The sequence below is a fragment of the Rhyacophila brunnea genome, unplaced genomic scaffold (genome assembly GCF_057557595.1).
Source record: "Rhyacophila brunnea isolate RB1 unplaced genomic scaffold, BYU_Rbru_1.0 scaffold_4, whole genome shotgun sequence".
Taxonomy (NCBI): domain Eukaryota; kingdom Metazoa; phylum Arthropoda; class Insecta; order Trichoptera; family Rhyacophilidae; genus Rhyacophila; species Rhyacophila brunnea.
The window spans coordinates 15,298,094-15,323,411 of NW_028233068.1; the positions used below are offsets into that span (position 1 = coordinate 15,298,094).

The window sequence follows — 25,318 nt, forward strand, 5'->3', positions numbered from 1 at the left end:
TTTGTAAATATACCAATATTATATCAACAATGGAAAAAAATGCGAATCCCGGGATTGTCAAATTGTAATGCCGAAATCCCGGGATCAGAATTTTGGCTCGGGATTGGATTCCCTACGTCATGACACATTCGTAATTATTGTGATTTATTCGTTGAATAAAAATATAGTTTAATTTAATAAAGATATAATACTTAGGACAAATTATAGGGAATCTACTACCTTTTTGTAGTTTAAGGTAAGTATTTTGATTTTTATTGTTACCAGTTTTACGAACTGCTCAACTCAATATCAACTGATACAATTATAAATGATCCTAAAATGTTATAGGTGAATTACATTTTTTTTAATTTTACTAAATATATATTATGAGGGTCACTAAATAGGTATTATTTACATCTACAATATAAATAATACACGATATACCAGGCATGTCCAACGAGTTGATCGCGATCGCCTAAGTCCTAGAGTAGTTAAAATGTAATAAAGCGTGTAGGTACATTCAGTTGTAATATTATAATATGATTTTATCGACATCTTGAAGATGAAGCGCTAATAATTAATTTCTTATTACCATAACCAGCTTACTAGAAATTAATTTTCAAATTAACCATGAGAAAGCTCGCGTGACCTCGTCGTATCATTTGATTCTTATTATCTCTCTCACTCCCTATCGTAGTAGTGAGAGAAAGTGAAGACAGTGGCGAAGGGTGGAGGTAGGCTGTTAAGATCCGACATAAATATTGCACATAAAACTATGTCAGTCATGCGTATTTGTTTTTATTGAACCAATATTAGAATTTACAGATGGTTTTGGTATGTTATGGACGATCCGACAAATTAGTGCACATTTTTTTCATTTATACTTATTCAATATTGTAATAATATAATCTTATTGCATTCTGTTGGTTAGTTTTTTTTAAATTCATTAAATCTCTTAAAATACCAAACCATAATCGATAAAAAATATTCATCTATTTACAAAATATCTAAAATTATATATAGTTTAATAGCATAATTTTATATATTTTATTATGAGAAACGTGTATTTTTTTACTATTATATACTATGGTGTGAATTAGGCAAGATTTAATTGAATTTTAAAAATGAACAGACAATATCTAAACATCAGTGGCGAAGGGTGGAGGTAGGCTGTTAAGATTCGCTATAAATAGTGCACACTAAACTTTTTTAGGCATATGTATTTGTTTTTATTGAACTAAGACTACAATTTACAGATGGTGTTAGTTAGTTTTTAAAAATCAACTAAACCCTGCCTAAACGAAACCATAATAGTTTTAGTCTAATTTGGGCAATACGACAAAATTGTGCACACTTTTTCATTCATAGTTATTTGTTTTTGTTGGATTAAAAATACATATTGCACATATTCTTGGTTATTTTTTTTAAATTCATTAAGCCCTGCCTAAACCAAACTATAATATATATAAAATATTATTCTATTTATAAAATATTCAAAGTTATGTATGATTTAATTGCATAATTTTAGATATTTTATAGATATACATGTATTTTTTGACTATTATCTATTATGGCTTGGTTTCTCAGGGTTTAATTGAATTTTAAAAACTAACCAACATTATCTGTAAATTGTAGTCTTATTTCAACGAAAACAAATATCTATGTCTGAAAAAGTTTAATGTGCACTGTTTATGGCGGATCTTAACAGCCTACCTCCACCCTTCGCCACTGCAGTAAACATTGTAGTCTTAGCTCAATGAAAACAGATATGTTTGACTGACAAAGTTTGGTGTGGACCATTTACGCCGGATCTTAACAGGTTACCTCCACCCTTCGCCACTGGGAGAAGATATTATGAATCCTCGTGCTTCAAATCGTAATTATCATTACCGTTTCGCAGTAAGCTCCTTTCACAGTAGGATACTAGTTTGACGATGAGTGTCCAAAAGAAAACCAAAACCTTAACATTTTTTGTGATGATGATTGTTATGACTAGGGCCAGGATTTATATGCTAGTGCATGTTTTGTTAGGGTGTATGCACAGCTATGAGAGTTGCACAGAAATCGGTTTTGAAAGACACAGAATCCAAAAATAAAATTTTATTGTGCATATAAATGCATATTTGAGACGTTAGAGCACGTTTGAGACATTAGTGCATATTTCATAAATAAATGCATATTTTAGAGCTTTTGAATGTATAATTTTGGTTTTTATAAATTATTTTATCGAAATATAACTAAGTTAGGAAGGAAGATAGTTTACACTTTAGATACACTTGCATTTTTAATGCTATCTCCGAGCTGTGGATTTATCAGTGGAAAAAGTGAAGTCAACTCGGGCACTATTATTTAAAGTTTGCCCAAGTGGACGTTGAAAGGTAGTTTTCCGCATAAAAACAAAATACTGACAGATACCTATGCGGAAAAATTTAATGCCAGAGCATAATATTGAAAAAAATAATGTAATTTTTTTTCGGGCAAAAAACAGAAAATAGTATTTAGGAATAGTTAAGTGTGTTGTTTTTGTTTTTTAAGTTATGTTTGGTTTACATTGCATTTATTATTCAATTAGTTGTAGGTACTTGTGAAAAAACAATTTTGAAAATTGGTAATTGATTAACTTTATATTCTTTGTTTGTGTTTTTTGTTCTGTTATCGTATTATGTTGAAAAATTATTAACTAGTTATTCGATTTTTTGTAGGTAATATTGGGTAAAGTGGGTATTTACAATTATTTCCCACCAAAAATGTCAATTTTTAACTGCATATTTCTTCGGTTTTAGTGCATATTTTATTGATTTTAAGTGCATACGTGCATGCATATAACCATGTTTTTTGTTGCATACAAATCCGGGCCCTAGTTATGACGTGTTGTTTAATTTTTAACACTTCAATGTCTTCAGCTAAATATAATATGAAGAGTTGAAGAATGATGATGATAGCAGAGTGTGATAGATTACTGCTAGTTTTGATAGTGGATGGTAGATAGACTACTTGATGTTGGACATGCCTGCAATACACGACAGTCAAAAAGCAACTTGAGTGCACTATGTGGTAGGAAAGGTAAGAAATGTATTAACAATAACCCGTCGGGTAACCCATCGATGAGTGGAGTCCGTCCATTGGCATGGGCAGCGTCAGGCCGTTGACGGAGTAGGGCGACGACTTGAGGTAGGCCACCGCAGCTCCGTCCTGCCGCAATGATGGAGAGCATCCCGTCAAGCCGGGGAAGGCCAAGTCGGCATCGGGGGCGCAACTGAAAGAAAAAAAAATTTAAAAAAATCTTAATCGGTATTGGAAAATGTTAATACGACCATTTCAGGTATGAGGTTCAGATGCATAGATATAGCCATTAAATTCTTGCAATGACCAGCTGCTTAGTCAGACTTATGTAGGTAGGTACTTACATAACTGTCACCACCATTAAATAATCGCAGAATTGAGAAATTCAAAAGAAAGATGTCAAAATTATCATGTAGGTACCTACTTATATTGTAGCTATCCAAAATTAAATCACATATTATATTAATGTTAAAATTAATCTGAATATAGATTGAGATAGAAATTTAAATGAAATATAATAAGTACTATTTATATTTGATTGATTTTTTCTTATTATTTTGACATCTGCATTTCTCAATACTTACATAATCGTCTAGGTGAGGAGTATCAGAAGAAAATGTCGATATTTCAGAATTGATTATAAATGCCACAATTTTATATAATTTAGATTATAGACAGTAATGCAATTATCAAAGAAAAATACTCATCAAGATGATAATGACATATTTTATTTTATTTTATAGTGTTAACTGTCAATTCGTGGTGGAACTGCATTGTATTATTTAATTAATTATTTGTTTAATTAAATAAAATACAATTTTATAGTACTTATTCCACTAAGTACTATAATATTTAAACAAATAATTAATCAAATAATACATATTTTATTGTTTTACAATTAAATTGTACCTAATTATATGTATTTGATCTTAGTTTAAGGCTATATATACTTCATCTGGGGCACGGTCTAAAACGATCGTGACTACGCGACCCGAAGATTGTGCAAACGACGCGTGCAGAACAAAACATAATCTGTCATAAAAATTCAGCATGCGCCCATTTAATGTTATGTTTATCGTTCTATAAGTAATAATAATAATATATTCATAGACATGTTTTCTTTTTCAATAAATCAAGTAAATGGGTAACGTTTTTTAGTCATCTTTACACGATTTAAGAATTAATTCCCCCGACGACATCACAAAACAAATTGACGTGCTCACAACTCGACTATCGCTCTCCGATTGGCAGCGATTCCGAAATTTCATCGCACCTATAGTTGAAAAAATTATTTGCCGTTTTACTGAAGTATGCTCTTAAGATATTTTGAGATCATAATCGTACCCATCGATTCAAAAAGCAAAAATTAGCAAAGAAAAATTTGACTTTATTGAAACTTATTTCAAGTATTCCTCATAGTGGTATATAAGTATACATTCAAATTTACACTATACGAAAGTTTAATCGTAAATTTTCCTGTTTTGACTCTGTAAACAAACACGTTGCCCAATCATAAAATTCGCCTCTGCTCTCAAAGCTTCAAGAGTGCTTTAATCCTCAAAGAGGGTTTTTAAATCCAAGGAAATATTAAACATTTTATAACAGACCTGACATGATCGAATTTCATGTGGACTTAACTTTTTTTAATGTACCTAAATAATTTGAGATACGTACCTACTTATCTCGGAACCCTTTTCGGATCATATTTTTTTTATATTCCTATAAATAAATATTATTTGATTTTTACGCGTGTATTTTAACACCTTCGCATTAATCTTTAAGGAGGGGGGGGGGGGCAGTGACGTCCCTAGACAAAATGCCGCCCATAGGCAGCGCCAAAATACAGCCCCATTTCTTTTAATACAGTATTTTTTATCATCCTTTCATGACTCCAATATCTAAGAAATGTGTTGTATGGATACATTACTAAAAAATATATACAACTAAAACTAATTGAAATGCCATCTCCACTTCAATAGACAGTATTGTGAGTCCACGGTTTCAGATACTTTTAAAAATACACTTGACAACTTTCAAAAGTCGCGAGTGACCGGTAAAAATATTTGGATAAATTAATTAGGTAAGTATGTACCTACCTATAATTCAAATATAATTCGCAAATCTGCACGTGTCATTGCTGGTCATCAAGGACGTGACGTCCAAGGACAACGGAAGTAAAATAGACATCGCAAGCCCGACAAAAAAATTACAGTCCTGTTAAACCTTATATGTTAATTAATACATTTTGTTTCCAAGCAGTGAGCTGATTTTTTTTAATGGAAAGATATTTCCGTTATTACAAAGTTTGGGTACCTATTTCTACATACCTATACCTAATGATTCTCCTCGATTTGCCGCCACCAAGCGACGCTCAATTCACCTACCCCCACGGGACGTCACTGGGGGGGGGGGGTCATAATTTATAAACATCATGACTAGTTGGAATAAAGATCGAAATGAAAATCAAGTAATGGAATTCGTCAAATATGCGTGGAAATTATTTAACCAAATAAAATATGTCGAAAAAATATTTCAGTGCCGTAAAAGGTAGGGTTTGCAATCCATCCAAAACATTAATTTTAGATGTTTTTTGTCAAAAAATACCCCATTTTTATTAACTAAATAATTACAGTAATGTTCAAGAAAGTATATGGAGTTTTTTGTGGGAATTTGCGATAAAAATCCGAAAAACGTCGTAATTTACAATATATTCACCTGTGGGTCTATTCTATACACAAAGCTGCTTTTGGTCCGCTATGGTAGCTAAATAGGGTAGGAAAGTATCGAATTGTTAACACTTATTGCAACAATTACAATAATTTAGTTATAATTGTTACAATAAGTGTTGTGTTTTAACAGCACCTCTCTTGACTGTGATAAACTTTAGACCGAAATAGACAGTTTTGACAGTTCAGACGGTTAACTTATTGTAATTGTTATAATAAGTGTTAATAATTCAATACTTCCCTACCCTATTTAGCTGCCGTAGCGGACAAAAAGCAGGCTTGTGTATAGAATAGACCCGCTGATCTAATAAATACGTTATTTTTTTATCTTTACGGTCGCCCAGTAGATACTTCTCATCATTGAATGTATGTTGCATGTAATAAACATTCACGTAGTTTTATGTGTGTTAAGGCACTGACATGTTCGGAGACCTTTCTGAAAAAAGTTTGCCTGTGCGTGGTAAAAGGCAAAGGTTACGTTGCAAGGATGTTTTATTTTTTTGGTTGGTTTTATATACTTAATCAGATTTTATACATTCAAGAATGAAGATAGAGTAGTGCGCATGCGTGACAACCACGAAGTTTACAAAGAATTTTTAGGAAACCTAACATAATAGCGCCTGTACACGTGCATGGATTTACTGGCAGCAATAGTGTATGTTTTATTAAACTATCGTGACAATAACTGTTTACGCGTAAACGTGCTGATTGTCTCTTCAATCCCATTCCTCAAGAGTAAGCGAGACGCGATGTTGTCATTTGAAGGCACCCTCCGAACAACGATAAGCAGCACATATTTCGCATATTGAGTTAAGTGTAGAACAGTGATAAGTATATCCCTATGAACGTTTTAATGTACCGAAAAGGTTTATCCTTCACTCCTAGATGGTGTTGTAAGGTTTTGAAAACTGCTTAATCCAAGAACGACAACAAGCAGAACAAAGATGGTAGACGTTAGTGGTGTGAGCTAGTCCTCTAGTGGCATAAACCAATTAAATAAAGGCAGAAAAAGGAAGATTCTATGAAGTCTTGAAGTAGGTATAGAAGTCTATGTTTTGTATATTAATTATATAATATCAATAATTAAAAAATATTATTTTCCTGTAAAAATATTTGGTAAAGTAAACATTTTTCTTCATTTCTCAAATTTATTGAAATGTGCTCCTTAACGGTGTTCGTGGGGTGCCTCCATTTTATGGCAGATATTTGACAGGTCGTAAAAATCTTTCGCTACTGCAATCTGATGTAGCATTATTACATTTTTATGGCGATTCCATTGTGGTATATTATAGCTAATTTGGTATTGAATACGACGCCATAAATAAATGGGTGACCTAGTTTGACGTTTTGCAAGAACTGTTCCTTTAACTCATTTAAATGCTAGCACCACGACTGGCGCGTTTGCAGTAGTTGGCCATTAGATATAATTAACATGATATTTAAATGTGATAATTAAAAAGTAATTAACTAATCAGCAGAGAATGTATTAAACATTGAAAATAATTATGATTATTCCTCGCTGTCATCGCAAATAGGTACCTCTGACCATAATGAGCTTGCTATAAATAAATAATGATTAAATGAATTATTAACCTAAATAGCCATTCTTCAGCTACACTTTATATCTAGGTGCCGTCTCCGTATAAGAAAGTTGATTTCAACGTCTTTTGTGGGTCCTACGTAAAAAAAAATGAGTTAATAATTTTAATCACGTCGTTTATGAAACACGCTGTATAAGGTTTGAATGTTAGGGTTCTACGTGCGTACATTTTCCTGTCGTAGGTGCATTATTTTTATTTTATCGTAATCCTGACGTTTCGGCGTCGTGTAAACGAATGTCCACGGATCGCGTTCCGTTCCTTCAGGTCGTCGCCGTAATCCGCGAGCGTGGGTGTCCGCCATCTTTCAAATTATTACATTATTTTTTATATTCGAAAATGGAACAGTGTCGTTGTCACAAACAAGATGGCCGGCCGACGCTTAATGGCCGACGGAATGGGCGGGATTTTCTGACAGCCGTGAAAAAAGTAAATTAGACTTATTAGGTATTTATTTTCTTACACTTCATGCGAGTTAGGCCACATAATATTACCACACTTCGAAACTGAAACACTAAACTATGGATAGCTATCATATGTCATGATTTATTTTCCATCTCCCACACACAGGTTGCATAATTAACTTGACACATAAATGTGATTAATTGTTTCCTGTCGGAAAATCCTGCGATATCAAATATCTTTGGGTGGATTTAAAAGTTTTATAAAATGAAAATAAAATAGAAAATACCAAATAGTCAATTATTAAGATGATGTAGTGGGATTACTTGAGCCAGGTTAAATAAGTGTATTACCATATACTTATATAGTACCTACCTAGTCTTTTTTTTAAAATCCATTAGGGTTTTTTTACATTCTTGATTACGTGGATTGTATAAATTTCACGAAAACAACAAGTGACCCATCCGACGAAATGCCAACATTTCACGAGTTTACTTATAGCATTGTTTATCTATAATTATTAATTAATGAACCCATAGATATTGCAAACCTCCTTCTATAGAGATGTATGATATTTAAGCAAATAAATTATCACTGATCTATATATGAAATTAGCTACAAGCTACAAGTGACTTCTCATTACAGGTTCATTTTCAGAAAACTTCACACTACTTATATGACATTTATTTGCCAATTTTCATGGTAATTAAAAAATCCAATAATCTTCGACATTATTAGTAAGTAATCACAATGAACATCAAAAATGGACACCGTTGCTTATGTAAGAAAATCGTAATGGCAATTAAGCGATCTTAATATTTTGTGGACCAACATAACCATACTTCATGCGCTTGTAATATAATTTAAAATTTTATAACAGTAATAACGTATAAGACTACTTCTATTTATAGTTAAAATTCGGTACTGTTCGGTTATCAGGAATACAGCGGAAAACACATTTTGAAAATACCCGATATACTGGATTATTTGTTAGTTTAGGTTAGGTTAGGTTAGGTTTGGTTAGGTTAACCTAACAAATAATCCGGTTTATCGGCTATTTTCAAAATGTGTTTTCCGCTGTATTCCTGATAACCGAACAGTACCTCAAATTCTTTGATTTAACTCGATTTTTCTTATACGTAAATGAGGTCTCTGGAAACAAAAACGGCAGTCTCCATTTCTGCAATATGTTGGCGAGTCATCAAAAATGTCTTACATCTTCCTTATAGGTATAATTTCTTAATTAATAGATATACAAACAATATTTCAGAATACTTTTATCAGATATTATATGACATAGGATGAATGACTCACCAGCATATTGCGAAAGTGGAAATTGCCGTTTTTGTTTCCAGAGCCCTCACATAAATAAATGTCTTGTCTAATTATGATGTGTACGTATTGGGGGTAAAATACCCTAGTTAATTGACATAATATACCTACTTACTATCATATTAATGTAGACAGTACCATCTTATGCTAGTGGGATAATAAATAGCATACAGGAATAATATATTTTCAAAATATATATTTTCTAAAATATTAAACGTTTTTAGTCAATAATTTGATTGAACAGTTATTTAAAAGTGTCGCTAGTTTCATTATTTACGATAGAATAACAAATAATAGATGTTGTTAAGTTTTAAGTTTCAAACATATAGCAAACGGATTGAACGTGTGACCCATTATAAATAATTAGGAACATGGGTCAATGAGAAATAGGACCAGTCGCGTGAAATAGAAAATAGAATTGAGATCGCAAGGAGCGCCTTCATCAAAATAAGACGCCTCCTTAGCAATCGAGACCTTAACCTACTGAGACTGCATAATAATATATTACCTATTTCAATCATTTTCTATGGTATATGGACGGTAAACCAAGAGAGTTGGGGTCTAGGACGATATGGCACCGAGACAACTGGACGCCACGCAATTCGAAAACAAATAGACGTTAGACACCTACTTATAGGTACTTTTTAAAAATATATTTAATATTATTATTTATATTATTATACTTATTATGATTTAATAGTTGTAAATTATTTAACACATGTAAATAATGATTTAATCGTGCATATGTTTAAGTTCCAACGAAAAAAGAGTTTTTTTATTTTTATATAAAGCCTTAGGCTTGGTAATTCACAATCCGCAATAAAAGACATTATGTTAAGATTAAAATGAATTGAAACTACTAAGTAGTAGATAGAAACTGACTAAAATTCCTCATCTACGTTCTGTATACGTGTCTACGACAGTGCGGCGTCCAGTTGTCCCATTCCCGAGAGTTGAGGCTATCGAGATGTGTCTGTATAAATAGATGCATTCTCAAAATTTCTTGGACTGACCGGGTGACAAATGCTGAAGTTCTCAATCGAATGGGAAAGGACCGAGAAATTATGCGTTATATCAAAACCAGATAACTACAGTACCTCGGCCACATTACAAGAGGATAAAAGTATAGCATTTCCCAACTTGTCATCCTAATAAAGAACAACGGTAAGAGTTTTTTCAGGAGGCCCGATTTGACTAGCGCGCTTTTGTGGTACAGGTGACTTCATTGAGCCGTCCACATACACTCGCGGCGTATCACCTCTCACGCGCAAAACGCGAACGCTCGCCGGACTCTCGACTGCGAGCGTGTTACCCGCGAGGTGCTGTGGTGCAATAACTACGCGATTCGTGAGCGTGCGGAATGCAGCGTGCATTTTGTACTCGCTCGTAAAGCGCGACGAAACACGCGTAATCTGGGTAGGCGTTAAGCGTAATAGAGGATGATATTTTTGGCTTAAGAACCTCTGCAATTAGTACGAATGCAGCTCCACCGAACTATTTAGCTGAGTAGCAGATGATAAGGCAAAGATCGCCCTGATATAGCCCGACAAGAATAAGTAATAACGATAAAGAAATTTATAAGTATTACTATGTCAATGTAAACGATAAATAATCGCATAGTAGATATCGATTCTTCGCCACTGGTACATACTTATTCAGGAATAGTGAGACTGTGACTTCTTATATTAGAAAACAAGTCATTTATTATTTGTCTATCATTTTAATCCTAATCAAATTGAATTTTGACATTTCAAGTCTAATAAAACACGTGACGGAATACCACAGTGCAGGTAGGTATGTATCTACATACACAATATTTTTATTTGATTGGGAAAAAACAATTTGGCTGCGACAGGCTGTCGAGCCCGGGTCTGTCCCATTTCCGTCTTAAGTTGGCTTAATCTGTCAGTCGAATCTCGCCCTCCTCCTTCAGCCACCAACCCATCTCTTCCCCCTGAACGTTCATTCAATATTCTTAATTCGTCTCCAGAGACGAATTAAGACAATGAATAACCTTGCATACAAAACAATAAAACATTAGATGATATTTTATCTGTAGCACACTGGATAGTGCATTTTTAAGTGATTTTTTTTTACGGGCAATTTTACCGATAGTGGTAACGAAATAGCCGATTGTAAAATATAATAACGAAAAATTTCCATGGTAGTCCAAGCTCAGTCTCGAACCATCAACCTTTTAGTTGATAGTCAAGTGGGTTATCAAATGCACCAATAGGCCCATGCATTGCCCACTGAAGAATCAAGCCGATACATTACACGACTGGTCCTACTTTTCGCCCCTCCCGTTGTCTATGGATGACTTGTCATTGGCTGTCATTGTCTATAGAGTGCTCATACTGACGCGTCTGTCGTGTTCACATGTCGGAGTATTCTTAGTTTCAGATTTCTTTCAGATTATTTTAACGTATCTTGGAGACCTTGGAGTTCAACTGATTTAGTGGTTATGTGTTATTAATAATTGGAAGTGACGATCAAAGTAAGTAAACTTCTTCTGTGTATAATAATATCATAATACACTAGGACGTTTGTCAATGTGACAGTCGATTCTACACGACAATAACTAATAACTTATTTATACTCTTCAGTTATTATAGAATTCCAAACTCTGCTTGCAAGTACGTTATCAATAAATAGTATGGCAGTGGACCACTCGTTGCTTGCGCAAAAAGTTATGCTCAGGCTTTAATAATCTAAAGATGGCGGTGGCCCGTGGCAAATGTGAAATTTCGTATACATAGCCTACTAGTAGAGATTGTTTGTTTTGATTTTGAGTCAGTCAGTTTCTCGTAGATATTTTTAAAATAATCGCAAAGTTGTTATCTAAATTGAAGACATATAAATATGACCAACTTTGGCTATTTCGTCTTTTACGTACCTACACAAATATAATACGAAGACTATGTAAGTGGTAGTAACTTTGTTACTTTGTCAATATAGTTTACGTTTACACATTTATAATGATTGTAAGAATTCCGTGACATACTTACATGGTGACCACTAGGGAATCCAATCCCGAGCCGAAATTTCGATCTCGGGAATTCGGGATTACAATTTGACAATCCCGGGATTGGCATTTTTTTCCATAGTTAATATATTTTTTATATATTCAAATAAAATTGATAAAATCGGTCAAAAATAAATCTAGTATAATTTATACTATTTAAGACATTTATTGTTAAATATTGTGTACGTTCAATCTTGGAAGTACATAGGTCCAAAAGAGTAAATAATATTGTAATATAAAAAATAATGTGAATGTAAAACAGTTTTATTTATTTATGAAAAGATATCAAATAAAATACAATTTCAATTAAAATAATAATAATAATAATAATAACATATTGTGTTGAAAAAAAATAAAGATTTAAGTAATTAAAACATTATTCTGAATAATATGCCCAAAGTAATCTCCAGAATAGCATTTTTTGATAGTGTGAAATGGTTTACTTTCTATAAAAAAAGACAGCTTAGATGTAAATGGCTGAAACGTCTAACTAAATGTTTCTTGATTTATTTATTCTATTTCTCAAATTCATTTTACGGATGTTACCTGCATCGAACAGAAATTATCGGGAATTTTTAATGTGTGTTAAACTATTTACAAAAGCTTAACTATTAACTGTAATTACTTTGTTAAAAGTGCGAAGCATTGTTTTTTTCCAATCTTTATCATTTTTATTAATTTATGTGAAAAAAAAATGAATTGACAACTTACACATGGGTAATAAATCAAATTTCATTCAAACTTTGAAAACTTTCAAAAATTGATAAAAAAATCAAACCCGAAAGTTTTGGGATTATGTTTACTAATCCCGGGATTCATAGGTATCGAAAATAGTTCGGAATCCCGGGTTTGGAATCCCTAGTGACCACGATACTGTTGAAAAATACGACAATGAAAAGCAAAACAAATAATTTCTCGTCAGACGTGTGTGCTCGCTAGTTCAATGAAAGCAAATATGTATGACTGACAAAGTTTAGTGTGCACTATTTATGTCGAATCTTAACTTTTACTATGCCTCACAATATTACTATGGCAGTATCTGAAAGGCCGAAGATTTTTAACAATACACGTTGACTGTACAGCGAAGCTCTTACTACAATCGCTGTAATACTGATAATTTAAGGCTTAGTATTTCATAATTATTCAACAGGTGTCACTGTGTGTATATTTTTTTAGACTGTGCAAATCAATCGACAGTGGCTAGTAATTTGAGTGAGATAACTAGCGAAATTTGTATGTGCGGCGATCACGGCCTCATAGAGCGAGATAACTCGCTGAAGATATAGAACCGGTTAACAGTCTACCTCCACTCTTCGCCACTGCTAGACGCACACAGCGGGATATACAACGTTTACAATCGACATAATTTATTGTTAATTAACATTGATAAGTGTTTTAATTAATCGATACGTATTTAAAAAAACATCGATGAATGCGTAAGCAAAAATATATTAATATATTTTTAGAATTATTTTTTTTATAAATAGGTAATTAATTATACTTTATTAAATATAAGCACGATTTTTGATATTTTCTGTTGATAGGTATATAATAGTGCTAGCGATTGAACATTATTTTTAGCACATAATCTCTACTTACCTACATTTCTGATTAAGTACCTACTGATACTCTTGGCTGTTTTAATTTGGGTAAAAATACAAAAATAATCCCTGGATTTGCTACTGACCGATAAGTAGGTGGGTACCTACTGATAGTGAAATAACTTTAATAGTTATCCGATATGAATCGATTCCCATCGATGGATTCGACTTTTTGTGTCTATTTTTTGTTGTTGTTGTGTATTTTGACATTTTATTCATTGAACTGTGGTAAGCTTTTAATAGTGTATTTTCCCGTACCGTAATTAAATACGTCTTGCTCCATTTTTATTGCGTTTTGCAATTAAAAAAATATATAATTAAATCGCATTAGTAATCGTTGTTAATCACCATTTTCATATTTCGATAATTTTGATTTTTTTCGTGAGAAATATACTTACATATATATGAAGCGCCTAGTTTCAAAAGCCCCTAAAACGGTTTTAGGTAGTTCTGAGAAAAATGAGAAAAACGATTTTAGGTAGTTTTGAGAAAAATGAGAAAAAATCATATCTATTAAATCTGTGAACTTTATATATTTATTTTTTTAATTCGTTACATTCTAAAGAGTATTTTGGCTTTCCAATTTAGCGGTATTTGAAAAGTACACCCAACCATTTTAGCGAGTTTTGAAATATACCCTAATTTTTGGTCATACGTATTGACGAATTATGGCGTTTTTTTAAAAGTTCAATCTTAGACCATCATATAGGTCACAAAAATATCCATCTAACTCAAAAACTTTCAAAAATCGTTTTAGGGGCTTTTGAAACTAGGCCCTTCATATAGAATGTCTACGTTACGTAAAACTAACAAACGAAAAATGCTATGCATATTTGAAAATCGTGTCCGGAAATTTGTACGTATGCAGTTCGCCGTATCAGACTTCACCATGAAATGTTGTATCGGAAATATATGGTCGTATATTAAAGACCGTCCAACCTCTTTGGGTCGTATAGTATTGACATACAATTCATGTCTAATTAAAACACGGTTCTTGTCGGTCACTTTACAGGAAGCCAGCAGCAAAAAAAATTTTAAAATAGCTGATATACTGGATTATTTGTTAGGTTAGGTTAGATTAGGTGTTCATTCTTGAATCTATGAATTTTGCCAAAATCGGAGATGAAAATTGAATTAATGTTCATATTAAATATAATAAAATTTGAGACCGTATAGTATACGATCATCTCTTTCCGATAGAAAACTCACGGCGAACTGTGCTACGGTGAAAAAAAAAATAGAATACCGATAGGCTATAGGTATTCAATACGTCGCATCTAGATGCAGGGTTTTGAATGTGTGAGTGTCCTACGACAATTAAGCACGCATTATGCACGTGCAATAGTGTGTGTAATACACCAACATTAAATGTGCGCAAATGCATAAACCGAGAGCAGTTTTCAGTATTCGACGTAAAACGTATTCATGACAGGTGTGTAAGTTTAACCCGGACTCTTCCTTACTCGAGTCGGTTACCTGCTATCGCCTTACCCGTTATGTATTTCAGTTCCCATTATTTCTGAGTTCCCTGGGTGAAATGTTTACATGTAACCATTTGAAAATATAATGACAGATACCAAAGCTGTGACTAACATTTCAATGTTGTACCCCGCTAGCCGAAATTTATTGAAATAATTTTTAATTGTCGAACGATGTAAAACTGCACAATATAAATTTATTATGATAAATAATTAAATGGGAACTGTGTCAGTATTTGATTATAAATCCACTCATAGTGGCTAAAGTATTCCAAACATAATTTGTATTCATTATAGAAATGGCTACATGCCCACCATGTTCAATATATTATAGAATAATCAATAAGTACGCACTTTTCAAAATCCATCGATCACCGATAATATTATTGCAAATGCTGGCAAATTTTTTATTTCTTTTTGGTTGGTGTTCATGAAATAATCAGTAATCAACACAATGACATTATTAATGGACAAAGCACTCAATACAGTAGCTACAAAGTAAATTCGCGCATTGCGACATTCGCACATGTATGTGTCACGCAATTTCCATTATGCGATATCACGCATCGGGAATTTATAGCAATATGACCTTTATTGTAATGGCGTTAGAACAGTGTTTCTAGTGACAATGTTCATTTGAGCGAACCCGTTCGAACCGAACCATTCGGCAGACCCGACAAAAAGCATCGGAAATTTATAGCAATATCACCTTTATTGTAATGGGGTTAGAACAGATTATGCCATTCGGCAGACCCGACAAAAAAGTGAGTGTTATTTTTATTCCAGATGCTTCGTCCATATTAATGTCATTGAATCAACACAATATTGCTTTAGCGCCGTTCCAGTTCGTTAAATCGGTAAAATTGTCGCTCCGTCTCGTGAAAAAAATAATTTGATTATCTGAACTTGGTAGAACTAGAGGAAATATAACAAAAAATCTAACACACTTATTTTTATAAAACACACATAAAATTTGATAACTACTCGTATATAAAGTATCTTCAAAAAATTGTCGAGCGCTCCGGTTCGATATTTATGTTCATTTCGAATACTGGCCGAATATTGGCCCTTCTTATTCTTCGTCAGGACTACATGACTGACGATCGTGACGCTGATAATTTGGTTGTCGAATAGCCTATGAACGAGTTGCATCCACTCCTCTCGGCATTTTACAACACTCAATACTTGCGGCTACTAGAAGATCCGTCGCGCTCATAAATTGGTGCATTTCTCTCGGGCATCTAATGTATGACGCCTCCTTAGCAATCAAGACCTTAATCTAGGTCTGAGACTGCGTATGGTACGTTGTTATGTTCTCTGAATTCTTTTCTATGGTATGGACGTATGGACGCTAAACCAAGAGATGCCACGGAGACTTGAAGCTTTCGAGATGTGGCTGTATAGACGCATCCTCAACATTCCTTGGACTGACCGGGTGACAAATCGCTACCTTATTTTGAAAAGGTTCTAATTGCACTTGACCATGTTTTGAGCTATGAGCGTTTGAAATTTGGAATGGTCATATTTTTAATATAAAAGACATGCAGATAGAACTCCGGCATACTGCTAGTTCTCATATTTGACAATAGATGACTCTAAAATGAACGTATATTATGATAGAATATGGCTAATGGAAGCTTTTCACACCAAAAAGTCATTTTAGGCCAAAATGTCAGTAAGAACCTTTTCAAAGTAAGGTAACGAAATGTTGAAGTTCTCAATCGAATGGAGAAGGACCGAGAAGTTCTACGTAGTATCAAATCCAGTAAACTACAGTACCTCGGCCACATTATGAGAGGACAAACGTACAGCGTTCCCCAACTTGTCATTCAAGGACAGATTAACGGTAAGCGCAGCAGAGGACGGCGCCGCATTTCGTGGCTTATGAACCTCCGTGATCGGTACGAGTGCAGCTCCACTGAACTGTTCCGGGTAGCAGACGACAAAGATAAGATCGCCTTGATGGTGGCTGATCTCCGCTAGGGGATGGCACAATAAGAAGAAGACTTAATGTATGCTTTATTATTCCAATGCGGCAGGTCGTAATGAAAACATAACGTTGATGACACAAACGGACATAATAATTATGACCGTTAATCCACAATTATGTTGAATAGAGTATATTTAGCTCGTCCCCTCTCGCCACTTAAAAATCAATAAGAAAATAAATAACCTATTGGTATATTTTTTTCAAAATGAAGCGGCAAACCATCTTTCTATGGTGTTCACGCCTATCCTGTGGCTTTAGATAATTAATATAAAAAACGATTAAAAAAGCAGCATTTGAGTAAAATACATATTCTACTTGACGGTGGCTCTTTTTGACATTATGCTAATTAATTACAAATTGTTGTGCCTACTTTAAAAACACTGGCGTCTTAAAAAAATGAAACTAAATGAAAATAATTGTTAAGCGTCTTTATTATCAGCCTAAAACGAAAAATAAACACAATTGCCGAGCATTTTTTTAATCATTCAAACTGGCAACCCCCGTTTTAATTTTTATAAAATCTTTTTTTCAATCTCACATCTCTCTCCAAAATGCAGGGGGAGAGTGGAAATGTTGATGAAAGTTATTATTATTATTTTTATTTAAAATAAAAAAAATACTAAGCCCAGCAACCCCCTCCAACGCTGATTAAATCACCTGCCGCTTTGAAAACTTTTAAGATATGGCTAATTAGGGGTTAAAAATGCAAAAGCATGCTATTTTATCTGACAGTGGTGTTCTAAAAATAGTGATACCGAATCGAGTAGACAATATTTTATTTGAGATTTTTGTATTAATTAAGTATGGATTAAAGGAAACTTCCCACACGTTTTCTTTTGGATATCTCTCTTCTTCTCTTCCTCCCTGTTACGTACCAACATTGGGGCATAGGGCAAGCACAAGTTCGCATCACTTCCCTTCGCCCATCGCCAAAACTCCAACTCGTGGGTTCATTACTCGATTTTCGAATATAAAATACATAATATACAGCGGCTATTTTATTTAATGAATTATTTGTAGGAACATTTAAAAGGGGGCCTCCAAACCAGTCATATATCGATTTAAATTTCTTAGAACAAACACTCACAAACACTAAACAATCATTCAAGAATGGTAACATTAGTGTCTTGCCGTGGGACTACGCAGATAACACTGTATTTTTTTTAAATTATTAATAACCTATTCCTTGCTTTTTCCTACAAGATGGTTGTTAGTAATTTTGAACAATCACAAACATCCAAGCTTTGAGAAAATCACATAAATATTTTGAGTCCTCATCGGGAATCGAATCCAGAGAGCCGGGATGGAAGGCAAGCGCCTTACGCACTGCACCACGAGAGCGCCTGGCATATAATACATTGCTAGGAGACAGCAAATTAAGACAGACATTGCGAAGTATATTTACCTACATATTTGATAGTAGATTCCGTGGAGTTGATTTTTTTTCTGGAGAATAAGTCTGTTTACGTAAATAAAATTAATTACATGCGACTAAATCAAGTTTAGTGTGCACTATTTATGTCTGATCTTAACAGGCTACCTCCACCCTTCACAACTGCCATTAGTGATATTATATAATATATACAATAATGTTTTATTTTTAATTATGATAATTATTCCATTACCTGTCACACACGCTAGTATCAATTTAATAATACAACTAATAGTGTGTACACATAATATTATAGTACACCTACAATGTTAAACCGATTCCTGATGACCCCATTTGTAATACGCCACTGGTTCAAGTTAACCCTCGATGCGCCCAATTAGCAGTAACTAGACTGAGGATAAACAAATAATAATTCCTACTACGTCTACCGCACCACCAACCCATTAGCGATTGCCATTGCATATGGCCATATGCCATATATTAGTATTGTCATAGTTATATACCTAATAGTTATGTATAGTTATAAAATATCTCAGTAATCGCCGCTGGATCGTTTGATGTTTGTTTTTCAAACATTTAATGAAGGGAGTAAAGTAAGATGAGATAGTTTAAAATAAATAATAATTGGTTCGAAGTACTTATTTTACATCTCACCCAAACAAAAAAAACTTAGGTTTATTTTGAAAAACGTCGTACTGGAATCATTCTACAGTGGCACTCAAGGCCCACTGTATTCAGGTCGCTACGCGAAACTGTGAATTTCGATGGTAGTTGTAGAAAATTAGGTAAATGTGCTGCTGAGGTGGACATGAGATTTTACAACTTTCTTTTTAGACCAAACCAAACCTAACCTAACCTAATCTAACCTACCCCAACCTAATAGTACCTCATATAATCTTAGTTTGTGATAATGGTGTATCAAAATGTATGAAAATTTCAAATTTTCAATTAACGATTATTGGATCGAAAAGCCGATGCGCCGACACAATAATTGTCTACATGGAATAAACTGTTTTCGTAAAAAAAATATAAAAGCTCGTGTCCACCTCTGCGGCACAATTACCGAAAATTATGATTGTTTAATATTGAAAAAAAATAGTACCAAGTCAAGGCCTTAACAAACAACGAACCATAAGTGCGTGTGAGTGAGCAATCGGCACGCTTATATCTCCATAGGTACTATGCGTTAGAGTAGATAGAATTTCTACGGCTGAATTTAATATTTTTTGAATTTTTTTTTTTTAAACAAACCCTGTAAAATGGATTAGATTGATTATATTAATTTAAAAACTGCGAGCACGTGTTGCTGAAATTTATTGTTTTGTGTTGAATATAAAGTTAGTGGTAATTATTTTTAATTACTTTAGTAGAAGTTTGGGCTTAGACAAATAAAGACACGGCAAAAAAATGATTTGTAATAATTCTCCAGCACCCTTTTTAGAAAAATTTCTTAGATTTTAATTTCTCACACAAAAATTTCGAAACACTAATGTCAGGTTTTTTTAGAAACCCAATCTCTAATGGAACTGTCAAAAAATTCTCGGTGTCCACCCGAATTCCGGAGTGGTGTAGGTCATGGCTGGGGAGGGCTGACAGGGCTCTAGTCTGGGGGCCCGGGCTTAGGGGGCCCCGGCATGTCGGGTTGACCAGAGAAGTGAGATAAACACACATCATAAATTAGCTTTAATAGTAAAAAAAGTCGCCTGCGGCGCTATTATACTGCATTGCCATGAACATTTTCAATTACTTATGTGTCTATTATGTGTCAATACTCGACAGCTCCATTATTAAAGTATGGCTTCAAATTATTGGGTAAGTATATATATGCATTAACAGCAAGTATTTTAATAAAAAATCGAGCAAGTATTTTATTAAAAAGGTGGGAACTATTTAATATGAACAGCAAGTAAAAAATGATTATTGGTAAGTATTATAATATAACAATGGAAGTATTTAAATTATGATAGGGAATTATTTAAATAATTTTCGGGAATTATTTAAATAATTAATGGTAAGTATAAATATTAATTTGTCAGTATAAAATCTATTTTGGACAGATTTTTTCTTTTACAGAAATAACTTATTTAGTAGCTTCCTTATTATGTTAAATTTAGTAGGATAGTATTGTTCTTTCTATCTGGCTCTCCAGAACAGATTGTACTATTAGAATGGAATTTCTCTATTATTTCATCCCTTACGCCCATTTAGTGTATCTAAAAAATGGCTCAATGATGCAATGTGAGTCTCCTAAGCAAGCTTCTAGTGCCTTTAAGATATTATTTCATTTTAACTATCAGCTGTAACTTAACTTAACTGCACCTTCCAAACCATCAGTTGTAGGTAGCTGTTAGGCATATACTCTTGATCTAAGCGCACTTCAAAGATATATGTAACCTTACCTTATGAGATTCAAACCCTTAATCTCTACTTTATTGCGGAGTTAAATAAATTGTAGTGTCTATTATATACATTTTCAACTTTGCAATAATAACAAGATATACTTCAGACTTGTATAGTGCTTATTACATATTATTTTCAGTATCAGAATTAAATAATAAGACAGACTTCAGTTGTTTACAATAAATGTATTTCTTGTGTTCAAAAATTCACAATAATAATCAATGGTAACAAACCTATTACTAAAAACGTTTATGAAATTCATAAAAGAAAACATAAAATTTGTGTTGTTTTTACTGTTATATTATTTTATGCAAGTCTACATATAACTAACACAACATTTTAGGATTATCGGAAAACATTCCGATAATCGCAACTTTTGACAGCTCGGTTTTTTCATTCGTTTGTTGATCAATATCAGAGCATAGACAAGTCGGACGGCCTATGAATTATTGTCCTCGGACTTTTGGCTCGCCAATGGCAATACGTTTCACGGTCTTGCTTACATTACATACTGTAATAAATTAACAATATTAAATTATTATCTGATTCGGCATTTACACTAATAGTAAAAATAATAATATACATATTATATAAATAATTAAGATACTTACTTAAATTAGTAATTTTAAAAGACGTTGAAAAAAACATTTTTTGTAGTGATGAGTAAAAAACATGTAAAATATAAAAAATCCACGAACCCTAACTAATTAATTTAGCATACAATTTTATTGAGATAAATTTAATATCATACTATTAATTATTGTTGTACCCAAACTGAGATTCTTTTTTTTTATAAAATTAGACAATAATAGGTAGTTAGTTTAAAAAAATGATTTCTGTAATATTTGTAGTACCTACCTAGAGAACCTATATTTTTGATCAATTATTAATTTAATCTTTGAGGTTATTCGCATTTATTTTGTGAAATGTCCATCTAGCTCTTTTTTCTGCACCTCTGCGACTTCTTATTTGATCTTCTTTTAATAATAATATAAACATTAATAGTTTTGTTCTTACCGATATTCATGAATGCATAGACTAATATACTTTATATGCGATAATGGTAACCCTAAAATGCCGTGCGCCCCATTGAATGTTTTTTACTTTTCATACTATCAAAATAATAATGGATATTGATTTTATCTATTGGCCCATGTCATTTAAATAATGATTATTTATTTTTACTACTGATTTTTGAATATTATTTCTTGCTGTACCAATATTTTACATTCAACATTAAAACTGGCGGGCTTATACCGATACTTTGAAATAAATACTTACCATTCATTTAAAATTCTGACAGTTGTTATTTAAAAACTTTTAAAAATTGTCTATTAATACTTGCTTCAAAAATGCACGCCTTAAAGTATATGTATTAAAAATCGCCAATAATTCACTGTATAAGTACCCTTAATTTGAACTAAAACACAATTTGAAAAACGTTAATGTAGTGTTTCACACTGCCTTTAATCTTAGCGGTAGGTAGGGGGGCCCCAATAGACAATATGCCTGCAATAGACAAAATACCGATAAACGAGAAATTGGGCTGTCAAGAAGAAAAAGAGCCTATAGGACAAATTTACTTTCTCCTCCTTGGCCCCCCCCCCCAATATTAAATCCTGGGTGCGCCACTGTTGTTAACTATGTTGTGTTTAAATTTGTTAGCCTTACTGAGAAGCAACATGATGGTATAAACATTTCATAGTTAAGTTGATAATAATAAAATCGAGGTTCTGCGGTGCGTTATACGCAAGAAACATGTCTTAAGTTTGCCGATAAATAGGCGCTCTCTATATATGATCATTACTCTGAGTACCTAATACGAGTAATATCACAGAGCAAATTAATAAATATAATACCGATAGACTATTCCCCAAAACACTACATTTTGACGCAGGGTTTTGAATGTGTGAGTGTCCTACGAAAATGAACCACACATTATAGACGTGAAATATTGTGTGTTGCAACCTTCAAATACACCAATATTGAATGAGCATCAGCGCATAAACCGAGATCAGTTGTCAGAATGCAAGACAAGCGTATTATTTACATGTGTTTAAGTTTATCCCATATTCTTACACACTCGAGATCGGTTACCCGTTACTCCACACCCGTCAAGTATTTCAGTTCCCATTATTTCTGAGTTCCCTGGTAACGAGTTATGGCACATGATGGGTATAACTTTAGGAGTAACAAAAGGATAAGAGAGCGGACCAAGCAGCCTGAGAGTGGAGGCTCCCTGTTCCTCAGGCTATCTTGCTACGTTCCTGCGTATTGATAAGTCTTGGAACCAGGCCTTAGTCTTGCCAGGTATGCCCTGTTCAGGGGCCTAGAGTGTGGTGGGTTCCTATAATCCTATAGAAGTTGTTACGGAGAACGGTTTTTATTATAGAAAATACAAACGATTGGCAATTATTGAGAGTTTAAATCCGAGGCTCTCTGACAACAGGTCGGGTACAAAATGACGTCGTGTTTTACTGCTTTTGGAACATATTGGCCGATTGCGGCGCACAATATTAGAAGAAGATGTTCCAGGCAACTCCACGTCCTTCGACATCGTATGCCAGTTCTGGCTTATTTTCTGAGGGCGCCAAAGATTTTAGGACCTACGGCTATTGTCAATGTACTTTAATTTTTGTTCGAAACATTCTTCTATTACAAACGTTTGACCACATTTCTCCTCTTAGAAAATTCACCGTAATAAGAAAAAGTGCGGTTCAAGTATTTTTGAAAAAAATAATATAGGTACCTAGCAGTGGCGAAGAGTGGAGGATGCTGTTAGGATCCGACATTTTCACATTGTGGACACTAATTGTCAACCAAACGTATTTTATTTCATTGAACCAAAACTACAATAAGTAGATGGTGTTTGTTAGTTTTTAAAATTCAATTAAAGGCTTTCTTATCCAAGCCATAGTAGATAAGAGTAAAAAATATTCATTTATCTATAAATTATGCTACTATTAAACTATACATAATTTTAGAATAAATAGAAGAATATTTTTTAGAATATTGTCGGTTTGGTCAAGGCAAAACAATAGGTACCTACCTACCATCAGTAATATACATTTTTAATTCAACAAAAACAAATAAGTGTGCACTATTTTTGTCAGATCATCCATAGCATGCCTAAACTATTATGGTTTGGTTAGGCAGGGTTCAATTGAATTTTAAAAAATAACCAGCACCATCTGCAAATTGTATTGTTATTTGAATGAAAACAAATACGTATTGCTGACAAAGTGCATTATTCATATCGAATCTTAACAGCCTACATTCGCCCCTCGCCACTGGTACCTAGCTAATAACTTAATCGGCGTATTAAATAATCATCTTAGCAGGGTAGTATTTGATAACTGTTATAAAATTTAACATTCCATTTACATCAGAATAACATACTTATAGATTTTATTATAATGAACGTTTTTGATGATTACATAAATATGATTTGATAAAATTTAATAACAGTATTTTTAAAATTTATTATTTATTTATTAATAGATTTTCTACCAATGATTAAAAAAGCAAAGTAACTTTATCAATTTTGTTTTTTTTTTTAATATAAAAATATACTCGACTTATATCAATCGTGATCGCAATGAATCTGCGAGTGAATTTGAACATTTTAAATGATTTTTTTTCTACAAATTAAAAACATTAAGTATAGAGATTTTTTTAATAAAAAATAAATTTACAATTTAGAAATGGTAGATTCTTTGGACACCGGGTTTTTTATTAGAACCAGAGGGTTGAAGCGGAGCTCGGAGTAGTGGAGCAATGGGATGTTACCCGAAGCAGGAGCGGAACCGGAGCACCGAAAATTTGTAGTGCTCCACTACTCCGGATGTGTTTTTTATTATTAAATTCTCGTCCTAAGCTCTAATGATATATCATTATATTAAATTTGCATGGTATGTGGTACTTATAAACTTTAGTAGTAGTATGTATACGTAGTATGGATGGAGGCGCAAGAGTTGATAATGGACCGAGGGAACTGGCGCGAAATCGTGCTTGCCCTATGTCCAAATACTGAGGCGTGCCAGGGTGAATGAAAGAAGAAGAAGTCGCAGTATGATATTAATCTTCCTATATTTTCAACGAGAATATTAAGTGAGTTCAGATTATAAATTGATTCGATTGTGTACTGCTGTGAAGTAGTCGTGTAGTTAACTAAGTAGAAACACGGGGCGTCCATTTATTTGAAAGCATGCCGCGTGGTAGTCAAGTGAGCGAGTCGTGTGCCGCGCATCCGAGATAATCGGTTCAAATCCCCCCTCCTCGGTGCTAAAAGTGGTTGCTCTGCAAATCAACCGGATTGATCGCGTAGATAA

General features: G+C 33.3%; 1 protein-coding gene across 1 annotated transcript in view; it reads right to left on the minus strand.

Moving 5' to 3' along the window:
• The window catches only part of LOC147066959 (uncharacterized), a 33,690-nt gene extending 29,021 nt beyond the window's left edge, over positions 1 to 4,669 (minus strand). The window contains exons 1-2 of the mRNA XM_085954765.1: positions 4,650 to 4,669; positions 3,066 to 3,235 (exon numbers count right to left, since the gene is read on the minus strand). Coding sequence (XP_085810891.1) covers positions 3,066 to 3,235; positions 4,650 to 4,669 — 190 coding nt within the window. The remainder of the gene's footprint in view (positions 1 to 3,065; positions 3,236 to 4,649) is intronic.
• Positions 4,670 to 25,318: the final 20,649 nt, after the last annotated feature.